Raw genomic sequence first — 18,743 nt, 5'->3', positions numbered from 1 at the left:
GGATCATTAAAAAGGAAACAACTTAGTTTTGCTTCTATATAACTCCTTACTTACAATCTTTGAGGTTTCATGCATCAACGTAACACCCACCATGACATGAAAGAAACCTTCACACTAGATATTGCTCAAATGTTTTCACAAGGACAATACTTACACGTCTTGTATGTGGCATCGCATGGTACATCATGCTGCAGATAAGCATTCGAAGATGTATCGACAGGCCCGTCCCTGCCATAAGGCAAGTAGAGCATATGCTTTAGGCCACAATATATAGAAGAAAAATTAAGGCCACATATCACCAAATATTAGCTAGGTCTAATCGTTAACAAGTTTTAATTGAGTTAGGATACCATAGTTCGATCCCCCTTTTGTCCAATATAGTTTTTATTTTAACCATTTGATTACTTTTTACACTTTTGTACTGGTTTGATGTTAGTGTATTGCTATATATTGTTGGTATTTATATAATAGGCCACACAATTTTTTTTGTGCTTTAGGCCATCCCAAATTATGGGACGGCATTGTGTATCGATGACTAGTTTGAGAAGATGTACAAGAATAAACTAAAGAACACATAGCTTTTTATCGAGGTTTGGTTTCACTATATCCCCGAGACATAGTCCTGAAGCAAATCCACGAGATTACAATTGCTATGATATTCAAAAGTTCGATGCCTACCATTTTTCTTTAAATGGATAGATTATGAGATAGGTATCAAGCCCACATGCATTAACTACAAACAGTTGTAATATTCATAGAACATTGTAACCACAAATCTGCAAATCTTCATGGTGGGACGACACCACACACTTAATGTGCCTCTCTAAAATACACCCTAGACGTCTTTTCTTTTGATTTCTTTTGGTATTTTTCCTGATTGCTAAACCCTAATTAGGCATGGGCATTCGGAGTCCCAATCGGGTTTCGGTTTTATCCAATCAGGTTTCGGTTTTTCGGATTTATCAAAATCAGCCCCATTCGGATTATAGGAAAGTTCGGTTCGGGACCGGTTCGGGTTCAATCGGGTTCGGGTCGGGGTTAGTAAATCTTCAAAGAACCGGTACAACCCAATATACTTTCGGGTTCGGATCCCAATCGGTTTTTCGGTTTAAAAGTACCTGATTTTTACCTATTTTATAACCAAAACATGAGTAAAATCGGTTCTTCAGTTTTAAAATATATGATTTGTACCTATTTTATAACCAAAACTTAAGTAAAATCGATTCAAAAATAAGGAACATCAATCGTGATCATTCAAAATCAAACGAAAAGTAAACATATTTACTGATAAAAAAAAAGCCAAATAAATAAAAGCATAAAACGAAAACCAAGTTCTCATGAAATGAGAAACATTGTTTAAGGAAAACAAATTATAAATCTAAATACTTCAAGATTCAAGGGTCATCTTCAACCATCAACCTTCATGTAATAGAACCACCAACCTTCATGTAACAGAACCACCAACCTTCATGTAATAGATAAATATTTTAGATGTTCAGTATTTCTTAGTGTATTTTGGATACATATTAAGAATTGAGATCATGTTTGGTACATGATCTTTTCGAGGTTTCGAATGTTTCGGGTTCTATCGGATATCCATTTAGATTCGGGTTCGGTTCGGATAATACCCATAACCCGAAATACTACAAAACAAGATCCATTCGGTATTTACGTCGGGTTCGGATCGGTTCGTATTCATTTTTATCGGATCGGATTCAGTTCGGGTTTTCGGGTTCGGTTTATTTGCCCAGCCCTAACCCTAATTCTAAAATCTCCAAACAATCTCTCTTTTTTTTTTCTAAGAATAAAGAAGTTTTTCCTCATCCTAAATAAAATATTGAAGATGATTATTCAGCTCAGGAGCCACGTGTTGGCTTATCCATATATGGTGACCCTAAATCATTGTTCTCGTCTGTACTACAATATGAGTATTACATGTATTAAGCTCACATGCAGTGCCTATCATCCGACAGCAACATAACATTGCTGTGTACAAACAGCTGCAATATTCATAGAATATTATCACCACAAATCTATAAATTTTTATGGTGGGACGACTATCACACACCCTGTGTGCCTCTCTGAAATATACCCTGGTGTGTGCTTTTTTCTTTCTGTTGGTATTTTTGCTGATTGCTAAACCCTAATTCTAAGATTTCCAAAAAGTTTCTTTTTTCTTCTAAAAATTTAAAAAGTTTTTCCACATCTTAAATAAAATATTCAAAATGATTATTCAGCTCAGGAGTCACGTCTTAGCTTGTCCAAGCTGACCCTAAGTCTTTTCCTCGTCTGTACTACAGCTTGGCTTGTTGTATAACTTCTTGTACAACTTCTTATACTTCTTCGGAATTAGTACATGAAACAGTACATGCGTTTGATACATCTCTGACATGTATTATGACCTCTTCCAATAACTTCGAAAACCAGTCAGCAATACATCGACTCAGTTTTAGAATCCAAGCACAATATCTCATCAGTCAATCACAATAACATTGATTGAATTTTAATTTTAACATATATAAGTCAATATATTTATAAACAGAACTAATGCATGTTAATGAATTTTCGTAAATTTGTCGCATGATATATGAAAAAAAGATGGAAGAAATTAAATTGCTTAAATGAAATATATATGTGATAAATAATGTCAAACGACTATGAAACATTACATTAGGTTATGAAGACTGTGATCTCTTCTACATTTTCTCTATGAATTCTACTTAAATATATGTTGTTTTTAACATTTTAAAACAACTCTTCTAAAGTGTGATCTAAAAAAAAAAAAATGTATGATCCAAATGTCATGTCCTTGTATTACTTACCATGATTTTAATAGAAAAAAAAAAGAAAAACAAAAAGAAACAATCCAGTTTTAAAATCGTGTGCAAAACCTGCTCTTTACGTTTTAAGTAGACATTGGTGTAACCTAGTCCATACAGACAGTGAATCATATCACAATTTTAAATAGCGTGTTTGAAGGCTGTAAGTCTAATTTCTCATTTATATCTACATCAATGCTAGTTTATATATATTTTACAAACTGAATACACTCGTTTAAAACTTTGCAGTAAACTTTCTTCAGTATTACAAATATATACAACCAAGAGTCTTTTTTTTTGATCGACACAACCAAGAGTCTATGCAGCAATGAATGGATTTACGACGCCGCTGGTCCCCCAAATTTCCTTCAGCTGTCACACCGTAGTCACAGATTGAGACCCATGGCGATGTTATTGGATTTTTGGTTGTACAAAATTTAGGTAATTTCGAACTAATTTTGCTTGGCTGATAGAAGGATCTTAGCAACCTCATTTCTCGAACATGTATAAACTATATTTTAACTATACTAAGTAGATTAAAAAGGTCAAACCTAAAACCCATATATAACTAAAAACAACAAACCTCAAACCAATCGGTGATGAGTTGATTAACAAATCTCTTTTATATATTTTAAGAATACTAAATTGATTATTAGGAGATTTCAAGCCCCGGAAATTGAATTACAAAAATTAAATTTTAGTTTTTTTTACTAAATAATATTAATCAAAATAAATAAGAGATTCATTGGTAGATTATTTACCATTAATAATGTTTATAAATTATGAGAATTTTTTTAAATTTTATTTATTAATTATTGAAATATTCACTAGGAGATGAATAACTAACTGTTATCAAGAGCACATGTGACATGTTCAACATATAGAAGCCAACGTGGAAGAAAGATGGAGAAAGTTGACAGTTTTAGTGATAATATGTGTAGATATATAATAGCTTTGATATTCTTAAGATATTTTTCTACATTTTTATTATATATTAGTTTAAAAATAATAAAAGATCCGAATGTTGTATGTTATGAAATATCCAACAATTAATCTTATCATGCCTAATAAAATTAATTGTTGGATACTAGTGCAAGAATTAGGATATTTTTAGTTTCAAAAAAAAAAAAAAGAATCTTAGGATATCAATGGAAACAAAAATCATATCTTTCTAATAAATACAAAGTCTTCATACAATCAACAATGCAACACAATTTATTGTTATTATATATATCCTTAATAACACACTATTATTTACAACACAAATATTGTATATTTAGTCCAATAGTCATATATCTTTGTGTGCTAACTCATGGCAGGTACTGATCTATACCCAGATGCGCCGTTCGACCCAAAGAGCGAAAGGAACATCTTCATAACGTTGACAGAATCAGAGATAGGTTTAAGTAATACGATAACGATGTCGAAAGAGTTACTAGAAGCAAACGTATTTATTTATCTTCCTAGCAAGGATGTCACAGGATTGATACAACACAACGAGCCAATTCTTATGGATGTTTTTGATTATGATACTAAGATTACAACTACTCATATCATAAGAAAAGATGGAGATAAAGATTTCAAATTTCATGGATGGAATACGGTACTCCAAGGAAAACATTTCAGGACAGGCGATACTATTGTGTTTTGGTGGGATATCTTTCACATAAGACTTAATTTCAAGCAATTCATGTTTTCTTTTGTATAAAATCATTCCTATTAGCTGCTTCATTTGATGTTGCTGTTTTCTATTTGAATTATATATCTAAAGCTCATGTTGTGCTTTAAAGTTATAAATAAAGCCATTCAGCCTTAAGATGATATATATATCTATCTTATTAAAGTAGAAGTACTTTTAGTATCTATCTTATTAAAGTAGAAGTACCTTTAGTATTTGTTTGGAAACATAGATACTAGTAAAATAAATAAATATAATGCTGTTTGGAAACATGAATACCAGTAATTTAGGAAAAAAAAAGTATTGATCTTATGCTATTAAAAAAACTGGAAGTCTATTATATTAAAAAATTGAAAGTCTATTATATTAAAAAAATTGGAAGTTCATTACTTGATATACATATTCAAATCAAAATAATAATTTAAAATTGATTTATATCAAAAATTCATTCAAAAATATACATATATTCAAAAATTGATGACTTTGGACCAACATTTCTCATTCAAACCAACTCTGATTTTGACATAAAGTTACAATACTTCATAGTGTCTACGGTTATTCCGAGGAACGTCTTCGTCCGGAAACTTACCGAAAATGGTCTAAAACCATTTCGTCAAAAACGAGTTCCAACAATCCCACATGAATAGAAATGATTCTAGACACTAGACGACTCGATAGACTTGACTTCCTAGACAGGACTCAACAAGACTCAACTAAGGACTTTTGAGAGTTCAAACAAAAAAATCCACTGGTTTTAGGATTACAAAAAACCAGTAAAATCATATTTTATTATAAGAAACTAAAACCTCAAAAAGGAAAACAAAACAATAACGTCAAAACATAACAAATTTTGTATTTTGAACAAAGTTTAATTTTAACCTTAACTAGATTCAAATCCAAGCACTCGCACAGATTATTTTTTTGATTTTATAATCATTTGAAAAAAAAGTAAATGATGTATTTTGCTCATATATATTGGAAAATATATTTGTTAATAATATAAATATCAAGTGATATTCGAAGTTTATGTATGTTTTCATATTTGAATTTTTAAAACATAATTGTTTCAGGAATGGATATATTGTATGGAAAAGTTTAAATGATATATTGCATGGAAAAGTTTAAATGTTAAATGAGTAATGAGTTATTTAGTTCCTAACAGAAACTATTAACATGATCTTAATTAATATATACATATAACATTGGTTAAAGCAAAATACATTTAATAAATTCTTGAAAAATGTTATGATGACTTATGTTTTAATTGGTAACTAAATTTTAATCCACCCTTTTAAAGTGTATGATATTTTCCGTTGTGAAAATCCAATAAAAATACATCAAACGTTTTGTCAGATATTAAAATATGAAAACCCACCCCATTTAACCCGTTCCGTTTAGAAATTACCCCAATTTACACTATGTCATATTTAAACACGTTTCATTTAAGTCTGTCCCATTTATCCCCATCCGATTTAGAAACCTATCTCATATTTTGTTGAGATGTTTGTATATTAAATTTTGGAAGCAGGCCATTATGCTGAAAAATTTATTATGTGAAAGCTATCCTGCAATATAAACTATAAAGATACCGAAATGTTGCATTATCATATATTTTTGTTACGTTAATGAAAAAAATCATGTTATTATAATGTAGATATGAAAACTCTGAAGATAATAACCTTTAATATAATTAAAGGTCAATATAGTTAGATATGACAACAGAAATAATAAGTGATCTACCATCAAGAATTCCCGTGCAAATCTCCACAGAAATAAACTGCATTAAGATATTTATTGGAAATATAGGAATTATGGTAAATTTATACATAAAATATATTTCACATATATTTTGTGAAACTAATATTAGAAGTATTTAGAAAGAAAGAAAATAATATATAGGGATATTCTACAATTTGTTAGATATTTGTTAAGTAATACCCGAATTGTAATTAAAGATTATTATATATAATACCAAATTCAAAAAGAATATATCGTTTTTATGTAAAATTTTGATAGTCTACTTGAAAAACTAATGTTAATGCATAATTTGAATCACCATTTTCATCATCGTTTTAACTATTAATCAAATTATATGATGTATCAGACACTTTGGATTGTAATTTTATGTCAACATTCTGAGATTAAAACCATTGTGTAACCTTTTATGTTAGTTATTTAGATCTAATTTTTGAAACCATCACATAGATCATGTTTGTCTATTCATGGTGGTCTGCACATTAAGGTTGAAGACAACATAATATTTTAGCGTCACATATCACTTACTGATAGTAGGAGATAGACTTACGGTTATAATATTGTAGTCATATTAAAAACTAAAAACATGAAACGAAACCTACTGGATGAAGATATAATTTGATGTATTTTGGTTTTAACAATGCTGAAATAACACGTTGGACTATTGTAGAAATCAAACATATTATTTTCCTTTTTTTGTGCACAAAATCAAACATATTCTAATTTCTTGTTTTGATATATGTAAACATGGTTTGGACTTATATAATAAATCTAAGGGTCTCACTATATATATATTGTAAGGCCAATTATTGTTAGGCTAGAATTTAGGGTAAGTAGTTAATATTATTGATAAGGTTACCCAAATAATAATAGTAGTCCAATAATATTATCAGAACATAAAACTTTACAGTATGCTATGATATAGAGCTTTTTCTAGATTTAGCTTTGATTTTGGCGGATCTGGAAGTGAAGATGTTTTGTTTGTGGTTTCCAGCTGCATCTGCTATAGTTCAATGTTCTTTATCATAGATCTATTAGAGGTCTTCTTCAATGGAAAAAAAAAAGCAAAGAGTTAAAACTTGGTCTTCTGGTAGGGTACTGGTGGATCTGATGCAGTGCTGCAGCAACGGTTCTCGGCATAAGATTTTTGCTTTTAGTCACTAAATTCTTGTCTCTGAAATTTTAAGTCACGTTTTTCTTGGATTCTGGTATTTAAGTTTCTACCCCTAGGAATCCACTTAGGGTTTTAGGTTATTGTAGTTTATGTTTTACTTTCAACTTTTTCGTTGTGGCTTTCTAAAACTAATAATCAACAATATTGATAGAGGAAAACAATGAAGAAAATCTCTATAATCATGAGAAATATTAGAAGTCCGCATGCTAGTATATGAACTAGAACATTTAATTATTTACTTTAGGTTCCAATAAAATCCTAATGGTGCTATAATGTGTCATTGAAGATAATCTTTGATATTTCCGGTGTGAAAAGATCATTAGATTTTTCTTTGCTCCTCAAAATACAGAGGTAGAAGTCATTACTTTACCTGGTGTTTCACGGATGGTCATGAAAAAGGATGGTCATGAAAAGACCAAGAAAAAATTTCGGGACAAGAGGTTGGTACAATACTTTAGAAGGTTTTAATGGTTTGTTTGGAGCAAGAAATACAAGGACTAGTTTGTCCCCTCTTTCCTCGGAAGTGGAAGCTCTCATTTGAGCAATGAAATGTATGAAGAATTTTACGTCAGTTTCATATCATATTTGCAACAAATTGTTCTCAATTGGTGAATATGGTTCCGGAATCAGAAGAATGATCAGCTTTTGCAAGTTATTTGGAAGATATTAAGACACAGAGAGAGAGTTTGTATATATGTATATATGATAATTATATATAATATTTTAATTCATTAAGGATACTTCTGTAATTATTATGAGAATTAACGTGAGTGCGATACGTACGAAACTGACTTCTCAAATAATGTTATAGAGCAAAAAATATATGTAAAAATGAGTAAACATGTCAATAGTAGAAATCATAAAATATTTTTATTCATCAATGACATTTTAGTATATGTTATTTAAATTACTTTTTGTGATGATATGAGAAATAGACTGATATAAATAAAATATTTTATTAATTTTAAAATATACATTATATTGTTAAATATTATGTTTGAAAGAGATAACTAATTTTTTAACATCAAAACTTTTTTGTGAACTTTCCTTTTCATGAAATCACATTATATATAAAATATATTTTCGTAAAATATGTTTTCTTTCCTTTTTGTAAATATAATATTAGTTTTATTATATAAATATTTCGTTTTTGTTATATATATTATTTGGAAAAATATAAAAGGGAAACTAAAATTAAAAGGTTAATTGTTATAAATTATTAACTATTTTGTAATAATGATAATTATATATACTATTTTCACTCATTAAAGATACCTCTGTAATTAACCATTGTCAGAATTAACGTGAGTGCGACACGTAGGAAACTGACTTCTCAAATAATGTTATAAAGATTGCCCGTTAAGATTTTGGATCCTGGAAAATAAACTTCTTAAGGCAATTGACTTATAAGTTATAACTTAATACACCCATTCATCTTTCCATTGTTTTATAAATCATTCACTCATTTTAGACAATTGCTCTGATATTTTAAATTAAGTAAACTTTCAACCTAAATCTAATTTGGTGATAACTAGATTGACCAATCTCTTTTTAGATATTTTAAGAATATTAAGTTGAATTCACTAGTTATTTTTCTGCTAACCCCGCAAATTAAATTACAATAACTGAATTTGAATTATGTTTTCTGTTACTAATAATACTAATAAAATAAAAGAAAATTATCACTAATACCACTTTCCTAGCTTAATCAACTTTACCATTAAAATATTAAATGATTACTAAGGAGATGGAGAACTAGTCGTCGTCTCCGACCTGGCGAACGCCTCCACTTACGAGTCCATCGCCGCCGGATTGAGCTCCATGCTCATCGAGAATTGTCAATTCACCATGATTTTATCCACCTCCATAGCTATTCTCATCAGCTGCATCGTCATGCTCGTCTGGTGAAGATCCGCCGGCTACGGGAGCTCGAAACGCGTCGAGCAGTTTAAGCCTTTGGTGATCAAGCCGCCGACTGATGATGAGGTTGACGATGGGAGGAAGAAAGTTATGATCTTTTTCGGTACAGACTGGAACCCCATAAGGGTTTGCTAAAGTGAGTTTCTTTGAGATTCAAAATTCAAATAAATTGGAGAAGATGATTGAATTCGTTTTTACAGGCTTTAGGAGAAGAAGCTAAAGCAAGATACGAGAAGACGAAAAGCTTGTAGAAGGCGTGAACATGACTGAAGAAATGTTAAGCCCGACCTCCTTTTCTCGCCAAGTTAACGAACAGATCGCTTTAGCTAAAGCCTTTGTTGTCATCGCTAAAGAAAGCAAAAACCTTCAGTTCGCTTGGGACCTTAGCGCTCAGATCCGCAACTCTCAGCTGCTTCTCTCCACTGCCGCTTCTTCCAGACGTCCCTAGACGGTTCTTGACTCTGAAGTCTGAACCCACTATCCGCGACATGGCTGTCTTGCTTTACCAACCTCAGCAGCTTCATTACGACAGCGCCACTATGATCATGAGGCTCAAGGCTATTATTCAGTCTTTGGAAGGGCAGATGAGTTCTGTTACAGAGAAGAGTGCCAAGTATGCTCAGATTGCTGCTGAGGAAGTGCCCAAGAGTCTTTACTGCCTTGGTGTTCGTCTCACTTTCAGAACTCTGAGTTACAGGGGAAGCTATGATGTGGCTTCTAAGCTCACCCATAACAGTCTTTACCATTTCTATGTGTTTTCTGATAACATTGTTGATACTTCGGTTATGGTTAACTCCACTGCTCTCAACTCCAAGGTAAGGATATGCTTGGTTAATGTATATTACATTTATCTCTACCAATTATGTTGATTGATTGATTGGTTTCCAGACTATCAGGTTTCAATCAGCTTAGTTCTCAGTTATAGGTTTCTGATTACCATCATGGTTGTAGATTCTTCTCTTGGCATCTTTAGTACAGTGTGATGAATGAGCAATAAGTTTTATGAATACATTTTTTTTGGCAGAAAAATTCCGATTTACTGCTAAGTTTATTGAAATGAGGCGAGCAGCATTGGGTATATTTGTTAATTGGATAGCATTACACCCTGAGCTTCAGCATAGTGAGGATCTTAGGACCGTTTTGCAAGCTGATGAAGAGGTATGATATCTCAACTTTTACCTTTCTGGCATAAAAAAAAAATTATGGTTGCATTTACTGCCTCCCCCCATGAGGGACTATACGTTGCATTATATAGAAGGTTATTGTCTTTCTGCTTGAGAGTTTTACTTTCTCTTCAGACAATGGAAAGATTCAGGTTTCAGGAAACTGGTATATTCAAGGCGAAGCCTGCTGATCTAATGCAAATGTTTAGGGTAAGCATACCTTTTTCCTTTCCATGTAAAAATAACATACAAGACCCATCAGCGGATTCATGTTGGGATTGGAGCCAATGATGGACTCACTATAACATTATGCTCTGATAGTGTTTAATGGTGGCAACTGTTAAGAGTTCAGAGTTAACACTATAATTAGTTACTTAGCTATACCGTGGGTGGAAATCCATAACGCAAGATCAAGACATCTTACATGTGGAATTTATTACTGATTTCATTCACTCTTTTCCCCATGCTCTTGATTAACTTGGTATTATCTTAATGCCACATCTGCTCAATTGACAGGATGTGTAATCAAAAGTTAGTGATGCTGTTCTCGGAAAGGAAAAACCTGTCGAAGAAACTACTCCTGAATACGAGAAGCTTAAACATTATGTTTTTGAGCTTGAGAACCACTTAGCTGAGGCTCAGAAGCATGCATATCGCCTCGTCAAGAGGCATAGTGGTAAACAACAATGTCTGTACTCTTAGTTTGAAGTATGAAAATTCTCTTATGCTTTCTCAAAGGCATGTATGGATCTTTGTATGTGATGTTTCGTTAACCTGATGGCAGAGTTGGGTCAGTCACTGTTGGATTTTGGCAAGGCTGTAAAACTTCTTAGGGCTTGTGAGGGTGAACCTACAGGAAAAGCCTTCTCTGATATTGGAACTAAATCTGAACTGTTATCGATTAAGCTCCAGAAAGTGGTACTAATTTTTGTAAGATATTGCTAAGCATAGATCATCTCTTTCCATCTTTTTCAATTAGTAAAATGATGCATGTTGTTGATATACCTTACACTATTTGTAGGCTCAACAAGTTTTGATGAACTTTGAGGGACCGTTGAAGGATTATGTTCGTTATGTGCAATCCATTAAGGTGATTTTCTCTGGCTTTTGCCTTTGGGATTAGATTCTGTTTATGCACACTAGACATGTCTGGACATTAAACTCTAACCTCTTGCTTTCGTTTTGTGTATTCAAGGCGACAATAGCATAACGAGGCACTGCATTCAAGCAACATTGTGAATTGGCAGAAACAACAAAGTTAAAGGAAATAAACCTGTATGATATCTAATCTGAGTCAAATATGATTACTTTGGAACATTCTATAAACCCTTCTCTTTTACTTGCACTGACAAACTCATGCTCACACATTCTGACAAAGTAGGAGAAGCTGAGAAGGAATACAGAGAGGTAACAACAACAACTCCAACTTAAAATGATTTCTCTTTGACCATATCTGGTGGTGCTTAGGAAGCAACGATAAGATTTGAGAGGATGGTGAAGAGAATGAAAAGAGATAGTGAGGTTCTCAATGCTCAATTATACCTTTTTATAAGGCCTTGTAAAACAAACTATAAAAGAATGATGTTCTTTAATAAGCAAAGAAATGGTGGAAAGTTGGTTAATTTGGTGATTTATAAGCTGTCTAGGTTTGCTTTCTCAGTACAGTACTCTTTTAAGGTTTGTTGGTCATAAGGCTGCATCACTGATGCCATGGATATCTACAAGGAACGGTGTAATTCACTCAAGTCTAACCGGTAAAAGCTGAACGTAGTCAGAAAGTTATTGACCCATTAACCACAATGCAGGCACGTGTGAACAGTGATGGTGTAGCTAATGCGCTTATCCAACACCAGTGGCGTCCAAAGTCGTTGATTTTTGTTTGTAGTTTGTCAGAGACATGGGATGTTGCAGTTACCACATCTAATAATCCAAAAGCTGATTTTGGCATGGCACATCAAGTGCTTAATTAGTTGTGGATGGTCACCAAGAACTCGAAGGGTTATCAGTAAAGTGATTGTAAATTTACGGTTCTTTCGTCTCCTATGTCCTATTCAGTTCATACATAATATGATGATCTTAGGTTTATCACTTTTTTTATCAACCGTCAGATTTATCACTAATTTTTTTAAGTCACTTTATCTTTTCTTTAGATTTTCTACTGCAAATTGGTGTAAAAATCAATTAAGGATATAAACTATAACAAAGGTTGACAAAAAATGATGCATTTTGGTAAAATACAATTTTTTTAGATGCATGGCTTTAAGATTGAAATATGTTTCAACCACACACAACTTCAGTCTACTCTCCACTATCGTCCTCCACACCGGTTTACGTTTATGGATTTTTGGGACTACGTCCGCAAATCTATTTCTTAAAAAAAATTAACTATGTTTACGTTTCTTGGTTTTAATTTAACTTACAAACACAATTACGTACCAGTGAAACACATAAAATACGGTAACATCACAACACAACTGTGATCTACATGCACCTCGACGAATCTCTTCAAAACTAAATCGCAAAAGTCAAATCGGGAGCAATAGAAATCATTGCGCTGTAACAATAGAAATCCATCCATCTATGCATTAACATTGCTCGATTTAAATTATGATCTAAACATGACTACAAGCAACAAAGGCTACAGCATTATGTCATCCAAACAACATTAACAGAAAATGTGCCAACTGTTATTTCTATAAGTAAAAGACTAGGTTCATCTACTTCTTTGATACACGATCAATCATTTTTATGTCTCATAATTATACTTCAAAATGCAATGCCGTTTATGTACTACATCAATAAAACTTATTCCCAAAGTTTAGGTTCCCCACAAATAAACACTTATTATTACTTCTCTATAATAAGTATGTCTCTATGTCCTCTTTCTCACAAATATAATAATTATGTCTCTACATCATATGTTTAATTGTATACATGTTCTCGTTCGGATAAAAATCATGAGTGGATATATAAATCATAAGCTTTAAGAGAATGAGTAATAGAATACCTCTCTTGGGCCATAAACAGCTGCAATTACTTTTGAATTACCCATCTAGAAAACAGCAGAATTAGACAAGAACAACAACAAAAGTTTGAGTTTTTAATTCATGCAAGTGCCAAATTAGAACTGAGAACAAAGATAGGAATAAGATCCGTGTTTACCAAAATTGTTTGTGAGATTGGGGCTGATCTCAATCAAAGCTTCTAGTAACAAAATGAATACTCTTCTAGTCTTCTTCCATCGATGGCTATGGGGGAAGGGGAACAGTGGTAACAGCCTTCAATCGCTTCAACAATCAAAGTTTCTGGATTCGATGAGGATCATATCGCTCATGGAAGCTTCGGTTTTGATTGATAATCGCTTCTTCGAGCTGTTAAGTTTAACTAGGTATTGAATCTCGTAAAGGAGTCGATATTTTAGAGGTTTTGAATTGGGATTCTCTGCAATCTCTATCGTCTCCGCTGCGTGAGACAAAGAGACGGCGGATCTCGACGGTGACTCCGAGAGAAGATAGATCTCAAAAAGAGAGAAGAATCGATGATGAGTCAAATTTTGATTTCGTTCCCATCTCATTGAACAATTCCTTATCAATTTTGATTCATTCTTAGGAGCCACTTTAGCTCTTGCTCAAAAAGATATTAATAGAAGTTTAATTTTCTTCTTTATCATAAAGTTTACCTCTCACTACCGACCAGCAACTTGTTGGGAGTAAGGGCATCTAAGCTGGGGAAAAGATAAGACAAGAATAGTATTGTCTTTTGCTCATTAATGAAAGTGGTATTTGTGAAAATATCTTTTGATTGATGGTAAAATTGAATTGTGGTATCAAATAAAGTATATAAGTAAAATTTTCCTTAAAATAAATATGATATATTTTGGTTGACTATTCACCATTAATAATGTTTTTAAATTCTGTCTCTTTTTATAAAAGACACATGTTCAATATATAGCATGCAAAGTGGAAGAAGGCTGGAGAAATTTTTACAATTTTAATGTTCAATAAATTTTTATTATATATTAATCTAGTATATCTAATAAAATCAATTTAATTTTAACACATGTCAGATTTAAGATAGTAAAATATTCACATATATGTTAAAAAATCATGAAATATCAAAAAAAATTAGTCTTATCATGCATAAAATATAACAAGTCCACTTACTAGCGAATGAATCTAAGGATATTAATGCAAAATTAAAATCAAATCTTTTTAATAGTTATAAAGTACTCATTTACCAAAATAGGGTCTGAAATAATCTATATCATAACTGTGGACGTATCTTGTTACTTTATGTTGGATAATTCCCATAGATATAGCTAACAAATCTTAAATTAATACATGTTTAAGTAAAGAACTAATACATGTTTTTGCTATAACTTATTGAAATGCCAAAAAGTAGCGTATTGTTTGCCTTTCGCTTTGAGCAATGTGTGTATGAAGAAAAAATGGTAAATAAAAATATAGCTATTGATAATATAAAAGTTTAAAACAAAAACCAATTCCAAATATAAGAATCCAAAATAATAGGCCACCAACTTAAAACAATTCAAAAAAACAAGAAGAAAAAACATGAGTAATCTTGTTCAAGAACATAAGTAATTTTTTAAATTTTGAATTTAGGGTTTGTAAAGGTATTACTTATATATAATATCAATTTAGGGTTTCTAAAGGATTTCTATATTATCCCAAAGATTAGTCACAAGCTTAATTCGTTGTAATAACCTAATTTTAATAAGGATCAATAAGGTCAATATACAAAAAATGGATGGTAATTGCAGAAGTATGCATAGATTTATTTATTTGCAAGATTGGTAGGAAATTGGAGGTAAAATACCGAACTTGTCCTCGCAATGGTGCTGAGATGCCTACGAAACTGATGAAAACCGGTTTTGCAAAGAATCATTGCTACTGTGTATGTCAGGAAATGTTGGAGCACAATTAACAAAATGAAAAGTTTGGGCACACGCTGCAACACAAGATATAAAGCTTTTTCCAATTCCTGAAAAAAATATAAAAATCAACATCCAAAAATATAAATGAATCAAGAACATGAGAGAGAGATTGGACTCTTACCAAAAAAATGGAGAAAACTTCGGTTGTCATTGAAACGTTTAAAGTTTATAGAGTTTCATCAGATTTTTCTGTCATGGAAAAAACAGCTCTTTATTTAGGAAAAAAGCATGATTAAATCAGGAAGAAGAGAGAAAAAGAAAGATAAAAGAAAAAAAGATAAAAAAAAAGAGAAATAGCTAAAGAAATGTAGAATTAACTTCGGTTTCAAAAATATCTATAATTAACTTAGAAGCATACATGAAAGATAAAAACAGGGGTGTCAGGCTATGTTTGTATCTATCAGCGAGTTAGATTAAGGTTAATACAAGGATTATGAAAAATCAACAGTGGCATGACCGTTTAGCTAATTATATTTTTTCTATAGTTATCTATTGCAAATTCCCTTTTAATAAACCAGTTCGGTTTGATTTAATATCAATAAAACGTCACTTTAGTCGTCTCATGGCTTACAAAGAAAACACCCAAAAGGAGCATTTTGTCTATATTACATTTTCTTGCGGTGTTGACTTTTTAAAACCAAGCTTTCTCTATTTTTTTAAGAAAGGGAACTTCTCAGCGCAAGAAGAGTTGCAGAGGAATCGAAGCAACAATGTAATTTATGCAAAAACCAGTAAGAACATATTAAGTTAGTTTCAGGTGAATGAATTCTCTAAGAATGTGTGTTTGTCTTTTTAGCAACTTTTGTTTTCTAGAGAGAGAGCTCAAGTTTGTATATAATAAGTGCCATTGCCCATTAAGATTTTATACAGTGGAAAATAAACTTCTCAAGGCAATTGACTTATGCTAATACACTCATTCATCTTTCCATTGTTATATAATCATTCACTCATTTCGAACAATTGCTCTGATATATTATATTAAATAAACTTTCTACCTAAAAACAATTCGGTGATAACTTTATTGACAAATTTCTTTTAGATATTTAAAGAATATTATGTGGATTGTACTAGTTATTTGAATGCTGACCCCACAAATTGAATTATAAAATCTGAATCTGGATTTTGTTTTCTGTTACTAAATAATATTAATAAAATAAATATGAGATACTTTGGTAGATGATCTACCATTAATAATGTTTTTAAATTATGTGTCTTTTTTATAAAAGATACATGTTTAATATATAGAATACATAGTGGAAGAAGGCTGGAGAAATTTAACAAATTTAATGATAGTATATGTAGATATATTAATAGTTTTGATATTCATTAGATAATTTCTACATTATTATTATATATTAATAATCTAGTATATGTAGTAAAATTAATTAACTTTTAACACTTTTCAGATTTAAGATAGTAAAATATTTACATATATGTTAAAAAATTATGAAATATTAAACAAATTAGTCTTATCATGTCTAAAATATAACAAGTCCACTTACTAGCGCACAAATCTAAGGATATCAATGCAAAAATCAAAATCATATATTTTTAAAAGTTATAAAGTCTTCATTACAATCTCCTACACAACACAACTTATTGCTATTATATATATATATATATATATCCTAAACTCAAGAACATATTATTAGTATTTACAACACAACTCTTGTATATATATCATTTAGTCCAATATCCATATATCTTTGTGTGCTACCTCATGGGAAGAAAAAATGATGTGTCGTATAGTCAAGCCGAGGGATGGCACATCACGATAACGTTGACCGAATCAGACACATGTTCCAGCGATACAATAACGATACCAAAAGAACAGGTAGAAGCGAAGTTATTCCCTTGGTGGTCTGTCAAACGTTCCGAAGGATTGTTAGAACCTAACTCGTTTGAGATGGTCCATCTCTATGAGTATGAATCTCAAGTAACAACAGCTGTGGCCATGAAAAGAGACGAAAATGGAAACTTCAAACTACATGGGTGGTCGTGCGTTCAGGGGAAGAGAAAGTTCAGGACAGGAGATGTTGTTGTGTTTTGGTGGGATAAAAATTTTGGTAGACTTAATTTTGAACTACTCATGCTTGCTAATGAATCTCTTTTAACCTGATTGCTGTATTATGAATTAAATTATAAAGTGTATTCTGATTTCTGATGAGTGAATAAGTTGTTATAGTATCATTTAAACGCCGTTTCTAGAGATCGCGCATGTTGTTCACTTAGATGAGAGATCTATTTGGCATTAATAAAAGAACCTGATTTGGCATTTAAATTTAAAAAGTCTCAAGTGAAACACTAGTACAATATTTGTAAATATCTATGAATAGCCATTATATTTTGTGGGCTATACAGAGGTTTTTCCACTAACAGTGCCTCTGCAAGAGATTCGTTGTTAAAATTTCTCCATAGTCACAGGATTTTTTGTATAGCTACAAACTTTTGTTGGCTATAGAGAAATTTTCTAACAGTGAATTGTGTAAAACCATTTCCATTATGTAAACAAACAATACTAGTGAAACAGAAGTAATCCGTTTACCAAAATAGGGCCTGAATTATCCATATCAGAACTGTGGACGTATCTTGTTACTAGGGGTGGGCGTTCGGGTTCCCGTTCGGGTTCGGATCGGGTATTTCGGATTTTCGGGTATTTCGGTATAGAGGTGTAGAACCCGTTCGGGTATTTCTGTACTTCGGGTCGGGTTCGAGTATTTTTAGTTCGGATTCGGTTATTTCGGATCGGGTTCGAATATTTATATTTTGAAAAAAAAATTAAAATTTTCATTTCTCAAGTTTCTTGTATTTAAAAATATAACTTTCAGTTAACTAATTTTTTATTTTTAATAGATTGAATGGTTAATAGATTTGGACATAATATTTTAAAACTAAAAAGACATTAATTTAGTTATTTTTTAAAATGTTGGATGTAACTTTTTGTTAATTTTTGAAATAAAAAACTTTACATGCATTTTAAGTGAATAGCAAATCATTTTTTCCGTAATTGTATGTATATCATATGAATTTAAAGTATGTGTAGTATCAATATAAATATTTTATATAAAATGAGAGATGTAAACTAGAAATATAAGGTTAATTATACATATGTTCGGTTATCTTCGGATATCCATTCGGGTTCGGGTATTATCCGTTCGGGTTCAGGTATCCAATCTCTCCTTATTCAATACCCGTTCGGGTATTTTGCTACTTCGGTTCGGATTTCGGTTCGGGTTTTTCGGATCGGGTTCGGGTGCCACTTCGGATATCGGGTAAAGTG

General features: G+C 31.6%; 1 protein-coding gene, 1 long non-coding RNA gene and 1 pseudogene across 2 annotated transcripts; 2 read left to right on the top strand and 1 right to left on the bottom strand.

Moving 5' to 3' along the window:
* Nucleotides 1-9,834: 9,834 nt before the first annotated feature.
* On the top strand, nt 9,835-11,797 carry LOC106330067 (annotated as a pseudogene).
* Nucleotides 11,798-11,963: 166 nt separating this feature from the next.
* LOC106328372 lies at nt 11,964-14,144 on the bottom strand. The gene is made up of 3 exons (XR_001267600.1): nt 13,672-14,144; nt 13,517-13,561; nt 11,964-13,063 (listed from the first exon to the last, which is right to left on the bottom strand). It is a non-coding gene; the product is annotated as an uncharacterized LOC106328372 (long non-coding RNA).
* Nucleotides 14,145-17,183: 3,039 nt separating this feature from the next.
* Nucleotides 17,184-17,582, top strand: LOC106330066 (B3 domain-containing protein At4g05630-like). The gene has a single exon (XM_013768624.1). It carries the CDS (start codon nt 17,184-17,186, stop codon nt 17,580-17,582), a length of 399 nt encoding a protein of 132 aa, XP_013624078.1.
* Nucleotides 17,583-18,743: the final 1,161 nt, after the last annotated feature.

The sequence above is a fragment of the Brassica oleracea genome, chromosome C3, assembly GCF_000695525.1.
Source record: "Brassica oleracea var. oleracea cultivar TO1000 chromosome C3, BOL, whole genome shotgun sequence".
NCBI classification, from domain to species: domain Eukaryota; kingdom Viridiplantae; phylum Streptophyta; class Magnoliopsida; order Brassicales; family Brassicaceae; genus Brassica; species Brassica oleracea.
This window is presented reverse-complemented; position numbering and strand designations above follow the sequence as displayed.